Source organism: Rhincodon typus, chromosome 3, assembly GCF_021869965.1.
Source record: "Rhincodon typus isolate 14 chromosome 3, sRhiTyp1.1, whole genome shotgun sequence".
In the NCBI taxonomy this organism is placed as follows: domain Eukaryota; kingdom Metazoa; phylum Chordata; class Chondrichthyes; order Orectolobiformes; family Rhincodontidae; genus Rhincodon; species Rhincodon typus.
In genome coordinates, this window is record NC_063334.1 from 93613318 (window position 1) to 93631494 (window position 18177).

The 18177-nt window shown below is 40.1% G+C and overlaps 1 protein-coding gene across 1 annotated transcript in view; it reads right to left on the minus strand.

The window, feature by feature from the left end:
• msh3 (mutS homolog 3 (E. coli)) overlaps positions 1-18177 on the minus strand; it is a 268529-nt gene that overhangs the window by 173402 nt on the left and 76950 nt on the right. The window contains exons 9-12 of the mRNA XM_048593784.1: positions 10436-10520; positions 9168-9277; positions 6158-6290; positions 431-618 (exon numbers count right to left, since the gene is read on the minus strand). Coding sequence (XP_048449741.1) covers positions 431-618; positions 6158-6290; positions 9168-9277; positions 10436-10520 — 516 coding nt within the window. The remainder of the gene's footprint in view (positions 1-430; positions 619-6157; positions 6291-9167; positions 9278-10435; positions 10521-18177) is intronic.

Here is an 18177-nt window from a genome sequence, read left to right on the forward strand (position 1 = left end):
GTGTTATCTCTGGGCCCTGATACTCAATTTGTTAAAAGCAATGAGCTGCTGGCATCTGTGGAGCTTCCAAAAATAGTTCTCCACTTCTCCACAAACCATTTTGGGCCATTTGCCTTGCCAGAAACGATTCACAAGTAAATCTTGAGGGTGGAAATGGAGAATATGAAAAGGGGCAAGATCAGGCAGCATGCTCCTCAGGATTGTTCTGCCATCTGAGGCAGGGGGTATTTTAACCCATTCTCCAGTGCAGAACATAGCCCTGCAAAACTAGTCCTTCTTTTTAATCATTTACTACCTGAGAAAGCAGTGAAATACAATCCGATTCTAATCTCAAAGAATCAAAGCATTAGGAAAAATTTCACTTCTCACCAATACAAAAACAGATCACAAATACTAATCTGAAGTAAAGAAACCTTCCAGCTGAACGTACTTGGCTGCACTTTCATCCAAAATCTTCACGTAGTGATGCACAGGATCCAACAGCTGTGGCAGTTCCAACAAAATACTACGAAGGAGGAAGGAATTTAACTGGGCCTCAGCAGCTGGAAGCAGGGCCTGGAAGCCCACCTCCAAACCTGACAACGTGTGGACCAACTGGTAAAACTCCCATGTGGAACACTAAAACAAAAGACATTATTGGTTAGATACTTTGGAAAACACAGGATGAGCTTCAGTGCTTGGCCTGCGTTGCTGCCTTCAATCAGCAACCAAGATCAAAAACAACCTTGTTTGCTTCTGCATTGAATGTCGGTTCACACAAAATGACAGCCTGCAAGAAATTAAAAGAAATGCACACATCGTTCAGCTTTGTAAGCAGACTTTTATTCTGTATTGCTGTCGTCTGAAGAAGCCAAATGGAAGACTAATGTTCCGGCCAGAGATAACGTGCAACATCTGATACCAATCAGCAATCACCACACTGGGCACCTAAACGTACTATTCAAAATATCTTAAGGTTTAAAATATAACTATTTTTCTGAACAGTTGAATTTAAACATTCAAAAGTGACCTGCGTGAAAGCACACTGTGAACTAGGTATTTAAATATCACTACAAAACCTCTCTTGGCTCCGTTAAAAGGAAAGATTTTTTAAAAAGTGGGTTAAGCTATTTCCTAAATTAACAGCCACAGACATTCATACAAATCTATTAAACAAACCCATATGCTAATAATATGAAGCAAGAGTTCACCAACAATGTGTTATGATGGAACCATAGGAAATGTATACTTTCTTAAAAAATTGGTAATTGTGACACTGTGAGTCTCGAAGCAGGATTATGATGATGATTATCCAAAATTTGGATGGAGTACAAGAAATGCTGTCTAACTTCCCACAGTGGAAAAGGCTGACAGCTGGGGAATAATTGAGGCAAACTTAACATTTGCATTCACAAACTCAGGTGGAAAAGTAAGTTGTGAGGAGGATGCAAAGAGGCTGCAAAGGTTTACAGACTGATCCAATGAACAAGAATAAAGGTAACAGATTAAGTACAACATAAGTAAATGTGAAATTATGCATTTTGTGAGGAGGACAGAAAAGCAAATATTTTTTAGAATGTGAAGAGACTAATAATTCAAGAGAAATTTGGAATCCTATGCAAATTACAAAGAATTAACAAATAATGAGGAAGACAAGTGGTATTATCAATAACCTTTATTACAATGGGTTGAAGCATAAGATTATGGCAGTTTTACCACCATTATACAAGGCTATATTTACCTTATAAGGATATGTTTACATGAGAGGAGTGTGACAAAGGTTCATCAGTTTCATTCCCAAAGGTTTTCCATTGAGAAATTGAGCAGAAAGGGCCTATGCTTTTTGGGATTTAGCAAAACAAGACATGACCTCATTCAAACTGGGCAGGGTGAATGCTGGGATGCGGTTTTCTCTGGTCAAATGATAAAGCATCAGCCAAGTCGGGCTGAGGCGCTTCCCCAAGGGTTATGAATCTTTGGAAATCTCCATCCAAGAGCTGGGCATTCCCCTTCAATGAGTAAACTCAGGACTGAGACTGACTGCTCTTTGGAGAATAAACAAAGAAAGAGAAATGGGTGTTAACTGCATATTAATTAGAATTAGATTGAATTACAGTGCATTGAGCATGGGAGTTGGGAGGTAATGCTGCGGCTGTACAGAACATTGCTTAGGCCACTGTTAGACTACTGTGTGCAATTCTGGTCTTCCTGCTATAGCAAGGATGTTGTGAAACTTCAAAGGGTTCAGAAAAGATTTACAAGGATGTTGCCAGGGTTGGATGGTTTGAGCTATAGGGAGAGGCTGAATAGGCTGGGGCATTTCCCCCGAGCATGGGAGGCTGAGGGGTCACCTTATAGAGGCTTATAAAATCATGAGGGACATGGATAGTGTAAATAGACAAGGTCTTTTCCCTGGGGTATGGAGTCCAAAAATAAAGGGCATAGGTTTAAGGTGAGCTGCCATAGGAAGTGGTGGAGGCTGGTACAATTACAACAGTTAAAAGATATCTGGATGGGTATATGAATAGGAAGGGTTTAACAGGGATATCAGCCAAATGCTGGCAAACGGGATCAGAATATTGACAGAATTAACCCTTTTCAATTTTTATAAAGTCCCATGAAAGAGTCCAAAGTCATGCAAAGTCTGATACAGTTTCACAAAACAGCTTTCAGAAAATAAACAGTTTCATCAGTATTTGCATTATTGAACTGCAAAGGCAATTCTACACTGGTTTACATCTTAGATTGGAAGCAGGTCAACGAGTAGTGAATTGCTTTTGCATAATTTCCATTTTACATGAAGCATGTATCATTTCACCAGTTAGTAATTTTGATGAAATTTGTTTGAATGAAGACTGTGCTCATTTCATCTATTTCTCAATTTACGGCTGGGTCTACAACTTTCATAGGGAGATAATAAAACACAAAACACAAAGGACTTATAGCATAACAATGTTAAATTAATGTTTCAATGATTAGAATTTCTGTAGAATCTGCCCATTAACTGGAGTTGTGCCAAAGGTTCATCGAACCCAAATGCCAAATGGAGTTTCCAAGAGGGCAGGACCGCAGATGGGGATACCACGGGGTCCTAGTGCCAGCCAGTTTGCATGTTTACCACAATGGTTCCACCTCCTGACAACTTTGGAAGAGGTTAGCTCAGGAGTGGGGTTTGACAGCCATCCACCCACAAGCAGCAGGTATTAAACTGAGGCACCAAAATTCTGACACGACTGGAATTTGGCAATCTGGGGCAGAATGAAAGGCTGATAGAATGAAGTCCCACTCTCAGTGACAGGCTGTGGGCTTTCTTTTTTAAGATGCCTCGAGCACTTCTCATTAACACCGCCCCCAAACACAACCACATCCATCACCCTCAGGTCACCAACCCTGCATCTGCAATGAAGAAACAGCCAGATCCACAGCCACAGGAGATACTGTGGAACAGTGTTCCCTCAATAATAATGGCTTGGTAGACACGGCTAGTATTTGAATACATACTTTGGTCAGTATGAAGGTACCGTACTTCTATCTTGTCTTTCTTTCTCTCTCTGGCCTGCAAAATCAGTGACATCTCTGACCAATTTTAAGACTGGACAATCACTGATTGACTGTGCAGCCTCTGGAGCCCACCTACTGTGCCCAACTGGGCAGTGTGCCTCCTCCCAGGTCATAAATCAGCCAAGTCAGAAACCACATTGACTGTCTGTGGAGAAAAGGCCAGTGTTAACAAGGTTCAATTCTAGTACTAGAGGTCAGGATCCCATTGCCCGGTGCATTTCTGTGTCCCTGTTAAAGCACAATGTGGGGTTGAGCACCAAAACACACCCAGCCATGGGGTTTTCACCTCAAAGCTAAAATCAAGCCAGTTTTCTCTTATTTTCACCAAACTGATGGGCTAGGTATTCCTAATATTTTCATTTTCACTTAATTCTTGTCCAAAATAACATGGCAGTACTGCACACTTGAACTCCTATTTCTTTCTCATGGCAAAGTTCCATTTTCATTTGACCACGTGAGTCATCAGTAATGCTGAGAACATTTGTATTTAACTGGAAGGATATCCCATTACAGTTCAAAAAGTCAAAACATTTGACTGTTACTTCTACCTGAATATCATGCATAAACCAGGGTTTAATCCAAATCTGTTTCCTGGTAAATTGCAAAATCACAATTCTCCTAACTGCCGAATGTTGAGGAGGCTTCCATAGCACTAAATTACTCATATGCACAAAGATTATTTTCTCTGCCTCTTCCTAATAATTTTCAAAGAGTATTACTGTAAAGAGACATTTTCTCGAAGCTTTTCAACTTTCACTCATGAGAACAATTTGCAAGTACACCAATTAAAGGGGAAAACAAACAGTTCAACTACAGGAGAGAAAGTGCCTATTGACTAATAGATAGATTCCAATTGGTAGAAGCATTGCTATAAAGGATACACTCATTAATAGTGATTGGCAGTTAACTGCCAGGCTTTGTTTAAATTTTAGACCAGACAGGTTGAACCTGATTGATCAGGGAACTGTCCTGAGAGGAAAAACAACATATGGTTGTCACACTTTGAGCCTGACTGACAATCCTCAATGGCCTAAAGATATTATCACTAGACTATTAATGCAGAAACTCAGCTAATGTTCTGGGAATCTGAATTCAAATCCCACCATGGCAGATGTTGGAATTTGAAATCAATAAAAAAAATCTGGAATTAAGAGTCTAATGATGACCATGAATCCATTGTCGATTATTGGAAAAGTCCATGTAGTTCACTAATGTCCTTTAGGGAAGGAAATCTGCCATCCTTACCTGGTCTGGGCTACATGTGACTTCAGACCCACAGCAATATGGTTAACTCTTTAACTGCCCATGGGGTAATTAGGGATGGGCAATAAATGCCGGCCTAGCCAGTGGTGCCCTCATCCCATGAGTGAATGAAAAAGATTGGTTTTCAGCATAATTCTTCACACATTCAGGATTATCCAGTAGATATTGTCCAATTACAGGATCAACAACATATTTCGACCAACATTTAAATTAGAACAGGTAAGGTGTCTGTTGGATTTGTTAAAGTGTGTACTAAATCCAAGGTCATACCAGATTTCCTTTCCAAAGGTACTGGCAAACAGTGAAGTGTGACACAGTCCCACAACTGAATGGGCATTTATGTGAGATAAGATTGAACAGATCAGTAATACGATTACTAGTTTATGCCATTCCTTACACTGGTCTGAACTGCAGAAATTTCTTTCATCTTTTGATTTGGTCCATTTAAGCCACAATATTTCTTCAACAGATAACTGGACTACAAACAGTGTCCATTTAAAATGCATCCATACCATAAACCTATTTAATGAGAAGCTGTTACCATTGCAATTAACAATATCACTAAACATTTCTCTGACCATTAAAAACGAGGAATCTGTCCTTGCACATAGTTTCTCTTTTGGCATACCTTCAATCCACATTAAATGGGAAAAGATATTTGTTAGGCTTGAACTCCTCTTCTTCTGTCTATTCAACCATAAACCAGTGTGTGCTGTAGAAGGTGAATTCTAGCTGCTTTAGTGCATAGATATTGCTTTCGGCCAAATGACTTGTTTGATTTTCACAAGTAACTGAATGTTTGGCACCATTGCAAAGTTTGTGGGCCAAACTGGTCACGCATATCAGTGAATCCGTGTAAGGGACCACATGTTTCCCTCTTGGACTATAAACAGGAAAATGAAAGTTGGACACTGCTACAGACAGAAAGAAAATTTATAAACACTGCTCCTGCTACAACTCAACAAAACAGGTGACAGCCATTCATTGGCTCATTTCTCAGGCAATGGCCTGTCTAATCAGAGCCAGACTCCATCTGCCTGGTTTAAAATTTGAATACAGCTTGGCTGTTAATTTTCAGACATTAGCTAACTGGTACATTCTCCACGTCAAGACCTCTACTAATCAGAACCTAGTTGCCAATCAATCAGCACTCTCCTCAAATGCAGTATAACATTTGGTTCCCCTTGAATTGGTATCCTTGTGAATTTTCCTGATAACTACAAGATAAAAAGCTTCAACAAAATGTATCTTTTGTCAGCAGTACTTAAATTCTGTATGACCGAATGATTGTTTTCAAAAGAGATAAACTCCTCTAATGAATGAGCATTGATTCACATGTATTTTGTTCGTGTACCTTCTTGTGGTAAATACTACAGATTCCTCTCTCCAGATCCGGGAGCTTAGACAGGAGCTTTTGGGTCTTTGCCAAGACAATGGATTCTGATGACAGAATTTCAGCGACGGCATCCAATCGAGCATTAATTTCACTAGAAGTATAAAAAGAGAATTGAAGAAAGTCAATGATAACTTAAAATATTGTAATGAGCTAAACTATTCCATTGCTGGTGGATCAGGTGAAAATGAACCAAGAAATCAGTGAGTACTTCCAGCTGCCTCAGCCAGAAATACATCTCAAATATAATTCCTTTCAGGCTGTATGTCTACATTTTAATCAGGAACCAAATTAGTTGAGATTTGTGATATAAATGGCTCACTGATACTTCTCATGTCTGTGTGGTGGTTCGAAGAGTATATACATGCTCAAAAGGGATGGAGGTGCTTAAAAACACAATGGAATCAAAGTAATAGCAGCAAATATTTTTAATGTTATTTTGATTGAAATTTATTTCTAACTTTGATACAATGAAAGGAGGAGTTGCACACACAAATTAGAAAGCATTCACGTATTTGCATCGTACAGAAAATGGATATTCATTTCCCCTTGCAGCTGCAGTTAATGTTACTGCATATGTTCCTTGTTTACCGGATTGTACAACAGTGAGACATCACCAATATCATGAGGATTACACAGAAAATATATACAAGAAGCTGCTAAAAAGGAATACCCCTACAGTCCTGAAAACATTTAATCAGGCGTACAGTCTTTGAGGTCAGTTTGACACAGTCAGAAAATGGTTGAATGAACCACAGTTGGTACCAACAGACAACAAAGCCCATGCAAAAATAATTAGTTCACTTTTGCTTTCTGTGCCAAGGGATTTAACAGTTGAAATTAAAGTTGAATAGCAGCACAAATCTCCAATCATCTGGACAATTCAGATCATAATACAAAACAGCAACTAACATGGCAATGACCTTCCCCTTTCCAAGTTTCTACTTTGTAACTAAACTAAACCAAAATTGTCCTCAAAATACAGACAATCCTCACCTGCCCCAAAAAAGATAATAGTGGATCTTCTCTTTGAACTGCTGCAGTACTTGTAATGATAGTGTTCCTACAACTTTACTAAGTTAAGGAATTCAAAGACATTGATCCAGTGACAATGAAGGAGTAACATTATATGTCCAAGGCAATGATGAGTGAATTCAAGATAATGGTCTTCCCTCCACACTGCCACTTTTACTGCAATAAAGACATTGCAAAGGAAGGAGATGTAGTCAAAGTAATATTGGTGGACTGCCGGTGTGTATTCAGGAAATCATACATGTATTGTCAGCAGTAATATGGATATTCAGTCCTATAGCAGGGGCACCAATCGACAGATTGCTTTGATATGGATGGTGTCGAATTTCATTGTTGTTGAGGTCACTCCATTCAGATGAACAGTGAATGTTTCGTCATGCTTCCGGCAAGTATCTTACAAACGCTGAATGGGATTTATTGGATTTTGAGGGGATCAAGAGGTGAGACACTTAGCTCTGCCTGTTCTTGTTGGTCGGTCTATGTGAGTTTCTGCGCAATGATGAATCACAAGATGCTGACATCAGACTTTTTGCCCCATTGTTTTCTTTTGCAAAAAATCTTCAAAGTTGGAGATTTTACAACATTCTCTTCTCATTTCCTCACATCTGATTTCCTCATTGCTGCTTTCCACAGAATCACATCTTCTGTACTGATCAGCAATACATAGACAAATGCCCAAATCCAATGGCTGACACTCTACCTGTCGTATTGTCACCTCTTTGGCTTTTCCACTCATTCAACCCAAAAGGAGATAGTCAAGTAGCAATGCTATTGGCACAATGCAGAGCTACTTGCAAATATATCTGAATAAATTTTTAAAAAGTGCTATCTTTGAACAGACTTACTTTATATCTAATACAGATCTGCAGTAAATAGATGCAATCTCCAGTTACTGCACATATGGACCTCTCCAAGCTTTCATATGCCTATTACTTATGAAGAAAACACAATTCGCTTTGTAATCTATCACTTCTGCAACATTTTATGTACCCACACACAATGTTTTCTTTGGTATGCAAAAGAAACTGGCACAACGTCTCTGGCTGAAACAGTAACTAGATGTAATGATCAGTTCTTACACATTTCTCTCAATCCTTTAAACATAAATGAATTTAAATTGTAAGCAAGCTGCTATTGTTACATAACAATGACATAGGCCATAATGACAATAAAACAGAAACACAGAAGAGCCTCTTCTGCAGATATCTTACCCTCTATGAAACACTGCTGAAAACAAAATCATCCCACCCACAACAGATTGTTACTGATTAAAAAGGAGGATTTTCATTAGACTGCATTGTGCAGCATAAAAGGAGATTGGGTTCATCACAAACAGGATAAAAGAATAAGTTTCAAGTGCAATGATCTGGACTGCCAAAATACCTACCACCTACGGATGTTTTCGATCACATTTGTCCTTCTTATGGGCATGTGCACACAACTGGAATGAGGTGCAGAATATTTAATGTAGCTAAGCCGTAGGTCTTAAAACATCAAGAGGTTAATCTGCAGTGTGATCATCTCCACAAGCAACTGTATTAATCCCTAAAGTTACTAACTCAGTTGCTTGCATCAATCCTTAAAAAAAAAATTAGAAGTATGTCCTTTGAAATGATTGCAGATCAACCATAATCCGTATCCTTATCAGTCCAAGGTAGTCGTAAGCCTGCATCCCACCGTGGTGGGTGCAAACCTACAACGCACTGAAGTAGTCGCAAGCCTAAGACGCACCGAGGTAGTTGTGAGCCTACATTACACTAAGTTAGTCGTAAACTAAAACATGTGGAGGTAGTCGTAAACCTACGACATACTGAGGTATTCATAAACCTATACCGATCTGCTGGGATTTATCCTGAATTTTAATTCCAGTGAATTCAATCACCTAGCTTCAGCCCAACTCTCAATTAGTCTCAACATTGAACAACAAACTAAATCTCACCTTGCTTTCGTTAAAGGCTGTACCACCCATTTCTTCAGAAGCCGTCTCCCAAAGGAATTCTGGGCATGATCAAGTACCCAAAGTAGACTACCTTTTGTTGTGCCAGTGGTCTGCCAAGAGAAAGATTACACATTAGCTTATGTATATTTCCAAATCAAAATTTAATTTTACTTTATTTTACAAAAACCTTTGTTACGAGTTTTCTTTCTCTATCACCACTAGTTTGAATTCCTATTGCATAACTGAAAAGTTAAGCAAATATAACATGGCCATTTTTCACCAAGGTGAATCTGAATTTTCATCATAAAGTTGTTCTTTCCAAACTTGAAAGTATGAGTTCAAGTCCAAATATTAGTAAAGTTGTGTCGTATATACACAGTAATTGTTCAAAACCTGGGGCAACCAATTGGTTCAGCCAATCTGAGCTAAGCAGAAAAAGTCAGATTGGATCCTCATGCTATGCTGAGTTAGTTGATCAAAATTGTGATAACGGCTAAAATGCTTTGATGGATTCCAAAGCCGTGCATTAATTGATGGAAATCCTTGTCCAGATTACCTTACTTATAACTACTAGTCCCTGCTGGATGAATAAGTGTATAACTGAGAAGAGGGCAAAATCAGATTTCCACAGTGAAGCTCCAGTGTTGACTAGCCTGCAAATACAAAATATCAGAGGCCACTTAGATATGGTAAGCAGAAAGTCACAAACTAGCGACGTGTGACAAACTCCAGATTGTCAGATGGTAGGCTTTGAATTAACACAGCAAGGGTTGTGCTTCCTAAACAGGTTCTGGATGATCCTTGCCAGCCAGGGGCCCTATGTAGCCAACCTTCACCACTTGAGCCTCAGTACATACTCCTTATGCTTTTGTGGAGGGGCACAAACAATGCTGCATTATTGCACCTGTACCAGGAGGTGTTCCCTCTCCAAACTAATGGCAGAGTGATCACCTTAGACTCAGCGAACAAAGGCAGCTATCAGTGGGTTCCTGGTATTTGCATTCACTAAATAAGAATAAATGGATTACAAGTCGCACAAACTCTCTTCACTGACTACTGCTGCATTTGATTGTCTGTGAATTCAATAAATAAGTGAATACTTCAATATAATCAACTGGGATGGGGTCGGCGCGGTGGTGGGGGTCGACAGGAAACAAGAAACAAATCAAATGGAGATTCCATTCACTGACTCATTGCTATGTTAACCAACAACAGTCCATGCATTGCTACTTGAGGGTAATGAGATATGTCATTTCTTTTACTCGTACCTGGTTTTGTAAAATTTCCAAGTTCTTCAAGGTCGTTCCATTGATTGACATGCATGTGGAGTCCTCAGAAAATTTGCTCAATTTACTGGAGAGGGTAAAACAAACAAACAAACAAACAAACAAACAAACAAACAGTCATGAATAATTGTTGATCATGCCCAGAAAAACACAAATACATCCATCATTTCTCTGTTATCTAGTCAAGCCCTCACAGGACAACCACTACTGCTCCTTTGGGGCTTGTATTTTTAAGGCATTTTCTGTCTGTAATTATTCACTCAGTCACTTGTTTTCAGTTCACCAAGTCTGACAGACACAGAAAACCTGCCCTAAGCTCCTCCAAGCCAAGCTGCCAAGAAATCCACAAGAACAGTGCCCATTATGCAGTGTACACTCCTCCTTTAACCTCAACTTCAACTTGCCAGAAGGTTGAGCAGCTTACGGGCAAGTCAGCTTAATAAAAGTTTAAAAGGACTCCAAGCATACAATGGGTTTCTTCTGGAATCCAACAGCTAAAGCCTCACAACTCAAAAGTCGAAGAAATTACAGCTCCTCGTGCTTATCCAACCAGACCATTAAATTTCTATCTTGCACACTTTACAGAAACATAACAACTAAGAGCAGGAGTAGGCCATTCAGCCCTTGAAGCCTGCTCCACTATTCAATAATTGATCCTCTATCTCAAGGCCACATTTCCCCAATCTCCCCATTCCCCTTGATGCTCTTAGAATCTAAAAAGGTTTCAATCTGTCAAATATATTCAGTGTCTTTTGCAGGAAATTCATTACCCTTTCTGTGAAGGAATTTTTACATCTTAGTCCTAAATAGTCTACCCTGATCCTGACCCCTAATTCGAGAGTCTCAAACCAGGAAAAACTGCTTTGCTCTTGCATCTAATCTGTACAGCCCCGTTATAATTTTATATGTTTCAATCAGATCCTCGCTCATTCTTCTCAACACTAGTGAATACAGGCACAGTTGAACCAATCGTTCCTCATAAGACAGTCCTGCCATCCCTGGTATCAGCTGAGTGAATCTCTGCTGCATTCCCTCTCACGGGAAGTATATCGTCTCTCAGGTAGGGAAACCAAAACTGCCTACAATACTCCATCTTATCTTTCATACATCGTGGCTTTCATTACAGTATATTCTGCAGGATTACAGGACCAGAATGGCACTGTCATCACCACAGATCAGTCCAAACTCTACTGTGACAGCACTGCTTTTCTTGTCATGGGACAGGAGCATGATTGGCTACAGCAGCAATTGTTGCTGATCCCTAGTGCCCTGGAGAATGTAGCAGTGAGCCAACTTCTTTTACTGCTACAGCCAGTGGGATGTAGGTATATCTGCAGCACCAATTAGGGTCAATGCCCATGATAGCACACAAATTGCAATACAGCTCCAAGCCAGGATGCTGTATGGTTTGGAGAGGAACTTGAAAGCGTTGATATGCCCATGTGTCAACTGCCAGTCTTTTTTGGTGGTAGATGTCACGGGTTTGGAAGATTGATGGAGGCCTGACGTGTTTCTGCAGTGCATCTTGTTAATGGTACATTTGCCACGACTGGGGATCAGTGGTGGATGCATTAAGTTTAAGGTGGAGGATAGGGTTCCAATAAGAGGGCTACATTTTCCTGGATGGCCACAAGCTTCTTGAATATTGTTGAACTGGATCCATCCAGGAATGTTATGAGCCACAGAATTTTCAGCCTCTAACCTGCTCTTGTAGTCACTGTATTTAAAAACTGGTCCATTTCAGTTTCTGGTCAATTGTGAAGGTGTAAAATTTGGATTTATTTTAGAAGGTAAGTCATAACCAGCAGCTAGGGTGCCAAAGCATATACAGACAAGGACACGGGATGACCCAATGTATAGAATAACCTAATTAAGAAATGGGGAAGGTCACTGGCAAATGATCTGATGGTTTCAAACCACATCAATTCAGCCCCATAAACCTTTTATGCAGAATATACACACGTTCTTTACTGCCTCCCGAAGGACAATACCAAGTCTCTGCATTGCAATCACTATACAGAAACACAATTATCAGCCCACTGGTGGAAATTGTGCTGTGGCTTCAGCCTATGTAATATCCTTAAGTAGTAACTGATAATGCAAACTTACATAAATTGTGCTCATTTGACCCTTGGTGGAGAAGCACCTGGACTGTCCAGCATTAACTTAATAAAGACACCACTTGACTATTGCAACTGGACTCAGTGTTAAAATTTTATAACAGACTATTTCTCAGACCTTTCAATGCTAACTGCCAGGATGTTGATAGTGGGGGATTCGGCAATGGTAATTCCACTGAACATCAGTTATGATGGTTAAATTTTTTCTTGATGTTGCCTGGCAATTGTGTAGAGTCAGATGACATCAGCGAGGCTGATTTTAATATCGGGAGCATATCGCTGCATCTTTTATGTTTTACATAAGCAGCATGGCACGTTTCTCACTAGGCAGTGTCAAGTTGTCAATTATTGCTTATTAAATAGATTGCTGACAGCCCAACTCACTTCACTAATAATTACCCTTCTATCTTAACAAATGTGCCAAATAGGCCAGATGTCAAGAATACTCAAAAATGGATCCCTGGCGAATTCAACTCCTGCTCAGTCGAAAGGATCTCCAGGGCTGATACTAGGTACCAACATGTCAATGCACACCTCATTGGCACTGGCCACATGCACCCCACATCTACAGACATTGGCATCCAATATGTACCAGCCTCTAAGAACCCTCTTGACACATCTCCAGTCCACACAGAGGATACTTCTGAACTTCAATGTCTCACTGTCACACTGCTGTAAGGACACAGTGCACTCAGGGACGCACACCCAGCTTATGGACTGGAGCGGGCTACATTTCTGGTCAACACGCTCTGGTCTGGTAATCAGTCTCAGAGCAGATTGGCATAGTCTGGCTTCTATCCCCATTCCTGGGGGAAGAGGAAGTCTTGCCTCTGCACCATCCCAACCAGCAGGACTTCCAGGGCAACTTCCATTAATAAAACCCTATCAGCCATGTTCAACACAATGTCAGGAACCGTGCAGGGCAGCCGTACCCTGACACAGCTTGTCCTGGTGCACAACAGCCTTTTAAAGATGGCATGAATACATGGGATGCCAGTGAACTCTGAGATACCCACAGAATGGCAAGTTGTTTTGGGAATGGCAGATGGCAAGACAGGGTTGGAATCCAACACATGGAATGTTATAAGAGTGAGGAAGGCAGTTAATAAAATGAGTTTAAGATATATTGAGAAAACCCACCAAGTGTCACGGGGAAACCCTCCCAAAAAATGCAGCATGACTCAGATTGAGCCAAAAAAAAAAAAACATTAGATCAAACATTTGTCCAGAAGGCAGTTACATTCCTTCAATTAGAGTCTTCTGATTCGGTCCACAATCAGTTTCAGGATGGTGCAGCTATGAATGAGGCAAATATGGGATCAAGAAGGTAGAAGTCGGGGAGCCTGAGTCTTATCACTATCCAACAAAGTCTGAGGTGTCTAGTTCTTGTGTGGCCAAAAACAGAGACTTTATGGTGAATGATCAAAGCAATCACAGCATCATAACACAGGAAGTCATTCAAGCAGGGCAAGTAAACAGGAATTTAGTGGTTCTCACAGACAGTATTGTTAATTGATTGGACATGTTCCCCATTCAAGAACACGAGTCCCGAAGGCTGTGCTGTCTGCCCCGTGCCAAGATTTAGGATGTTGGCTTTGGGCTGGAGAGGAATTTGCAGTGGGAGGGGGAGGATCCAGTTGTCGCCCATCCACAAAGGTACCAACAGCATGGATAAGTCCAGGAAAGAGTTCCATCTTGGATTGTATCAATAGCCAAGTATTAAAAAGCCAAACCCCAAAAGATAATAATCCAGAGATTATTACCCAAGCCACAGACAGATTGGTGTAGAGTACAGCAAATTAGAGAGTTCAAATGTGTTATACAAAGATTGCTGTGGGAGAAATGGGTTTCAATTCATGGGGAAAGTGAAATCTGTATCAGTGGAATAATTTGCTCCTCAAATCTGCTCAGACCAGTGTTGGTTGTGAAACTAGGAAAGTAGATTGGTTTTAAACTAAATATACTAAATAAGTGGACGTCATGGAACCAAGTGAGGGAATGTGAAATATTAAAAATGGCCACACAACATTAAGGGGAATAATAACTAGGAGTATGGCAGGAAGGGACAGAGTGGACAAAGAGTGCAGTAGCAGGTAAATCTAGAAATTGCAAAAATAGCAAAAAGACCAAACTAAAGGCTCTACAAATGAATGTTTGTAGCATTCATGACAGAAGTGATGAACTTTCTATACCAAAATTTCAACATGTGTGGTGTTATTGGCATTACTTAAGACAAATCATTTGATCAAATAAAAATAAATATGTATGGTTTGATTGTCATTACAGAAACATGGCTGAAAGGTGACAAAAAGTTAACCCTGAATATTCAGGGTTAAGTGACATTTCGAAGAACAGGAAAAGTGGTGAGGTATCTTCGTTAATGAAAGATGACATGAGTACAATAGTGAGAGATTACCCCAGTTCTAATGATCATTATGTAAAATGTAATGGTGACCATGGTTCAGGGCGATTTAAGATAATTAAGGTAAAAAGGACAAATATGGACCAAAATAAAGCTCCTGAATTGGGGGAAGGCCAATTTTATTAAGATAAGGTCTGGCCAAAGTGGTCTGGGAACAGCTACTTACAGGAAAAGCCACATGAGAGCAATGAGAAACATTCGAGAGTAATAGTGAGAGTGCAAGGCAAACACGTTCCCATAAAAGGTGAACCAACATGTGCAGTAAACCCTGGATGTACAGGACGGGGTAAGAAATAAAAGAAAGCCTCTGGTAGACGCTGAAGGTTCAATGCCCTACAAGACTACAGTAAGTGCAGAGGGATGTTTAAAGAAGGGCAAAGTGGGGATACAGGAAAAAAAACACCAGTGGGTAACATTAAGGAAAATTCAAAATGTATTTCTTTAAGTACATTCGGGACAAGAGAACCTGAGTTCATTTTTAAGCAAGCTCCTGCACTTTCCATACTCCTCTAGGGCACCTACTCTTTCAAAACTTTTGTATCACCTTTTTGGTAACTTCCTTTTTATTCTTATCTAACCATGTACATCCTTTGATAGCAGGGGCTCTCTGCATGTGCTGTATTCTGAAGAAGGGTCACTGGACTCCACACATTAACTCTGTTTTCTCTCCATAGAAGCTGTCAGACCTGCTGTGTTCCTTCAGCAATTTCTGTTTAAGATGTATCCAAGACTGCAGTGAGAGGCAAGAGGGGAGATTGGATGACCCTGACATTAATTTTCATATTCATTATGGCCATAGAAGGGGTGCCAGAGGTCTGGAGGACAGCTAGCCTGGTACCATTGATCAAGAAAGGGGCAAAGTCAAAGTCAAAGTCAATCTCCATTTAGAGTGGAAAGGATTAGTCAAAGGTAGTCAGGGAGAGATCATGTCAAACAAACTTGATTAACTTTTCATGGAGGTGACTAGGTGTGTCGATGAGGATAGTGCAGTTGATGCAGTCTACATGGACTTCAATAAGGCTTTTGACAAGGTCGTGCATGGCAGACTGGTTAAGAAGCTAAGAGCCCATGGGATCTAGGGCAATTTGGGTACAAAAAGGCTCAATGGCAAAAAGCAGAGGGAGATAGTTGAAAGTGTTTTTGTGACTGGAAACCTGTGTCCAGTAGGACACCATAGTTGGGTCCCATGTTGTAGTTATATATGTCAATGATCTAGACATGAATGTGGGAGGTATAATCAGTTAGCTCACAGACAACATTAAAATTGGCAATGCGATAAACACCAAGGAAAAGACAATCGGATGAAACAAATGGCTTGGTCTGGTGGGCAGTACAATAGCAAATGGAAACTAAGCCTGAAAAGTGAGATGATGCATTTTGGGAAGACTAGTAAAGGGAACAGAATACACTTTGAACGGTAGGACCCAAAAAGTACAAAGCATCTTAGGGACGTTGGTGTGCATGTTGTAGACCCTTGAAGGTAGTGGGACAGCTAGTTAAAGTGGTTAAGGCGGCAAAGGGGATACTTGCTTTTTATTAGTCAAGATATTGAACTCAAGAGCAAGGAGGTTGTAACGGAGGCGTATACAACATTACCCAGGCCAGTTGGAGTACTGTGTGCAGTTCTGGTTGCCACACTGGACGGGGTGAAGAAGTGATTTACCAGGATGTCGCCTGGATTGGAGTGATTCAGCTTTGAACAGAGACTAGATAGGGAGCAATTGTCTTCTTTGGAGTAGAGAACATGAAGGGGGAATTTAATTGAGGTGTACAAATTTCTGAGGGCCATAGACAGGGAGAAAATTTTCCATTTACTGGGTCGGGGAGGGGTCTATAACCAGGCATCATAGATTCAAACTCCAAACAAAGAACCAAAGAACTGCAGATGCTGGAAATCAGAAACAAAAACAGAAATTGCCAGAAAATCTCTGCAGATATAGTGACATCTGTGGAGAGAAAACAGTCCAGTTTCGGGTCCAGTCCAGGGTCAGTACTCAGTTCTGAAGGAGGGTCACTGGACCCAAAATGTTAATTCTGCTTTCTGTCCACAGATACTGCCAGATGCTGAGTTCTTCCAACAATTTCTGATTTTGCCATAGTTTTAAAGCAAGGAGAAAGTTTAGAGGGGATTTGAGGAAACATTTTTTAACCCAGAGGTTTGCAGGTATCTGGAAATCATTTCCATAAAGAGTGGTGGAGGAGGAAATCCTTATGACATTGAAGAATTGTTTTGATGAGCACTTGAAATGCCAAGGTTATGGGCCAAGTGCTGAAAAGTGGGATTAGAATAGATGGATGTTCGATGACTAGAGCAGACACGATGGATCAAAGAGCCTCTTTCAGTGCTGTAAAAACTATGACTCTATTAATAGTATGGGTAGGATCCCCTAACAATACATGCACTGATAAAGAATAGCAGAAAAATACCAGGGGTCTGTAGGAAAGGTACAGCAATAATCATGGGTAATTTTAACATGCACATGCCAAGGATAACCATTAATCACCAAATATATTAGTAATACTGAACTGCATAATTGAATTCATTGAGATTTCTACTAATCCCAGTCATCTGCGTGCTTTTGAAGGAATGATGATATATTCACTTAGAGACAAAAACAAAATCTGAAAATAAATTCAATTTTAATTTAAATGAATGTGATAAACCGTCACAAGCTGTTTATAATCAGGCAGAGCTTTTTTAATGCCTTCATCACCTACATTTAAGAAACTGCTACACCATAGTGATCAATATTCAAAGTTGCTGAATTCAAATCCACTTTTTATCTCAAATTCATAATTTGTGATATTATGTGCAATGCTTAAGAGAAAGTATTTGATCATTTTCAACGAGAACAAGGATTGGATTTCATCCCATTGCATATTGATTGAAAATCCAATTTGTATGTTTTTTTTAAACAGCAGATATTAAATAACACTGGTTAATAAACAAGGTAAGTGTTCAGTTGCCACTATTTGAATGAAGGAGCAGAGTAAAACTTACCAATCATAAAAGCAAAGTCATTTACCCAAACCATGTACACTGAAAGACGGAGATAACAAGGTGTAGAGCTGGATGAACACAGCAGGCCAAGCAGCATCAGAGGAGCAGGAAAGCTGACGTTTCGGGTCTGGACCCTTCTTCAGAAATGGGGGAGGGGAAGGGGGTTCTGAAATAAAGAGAG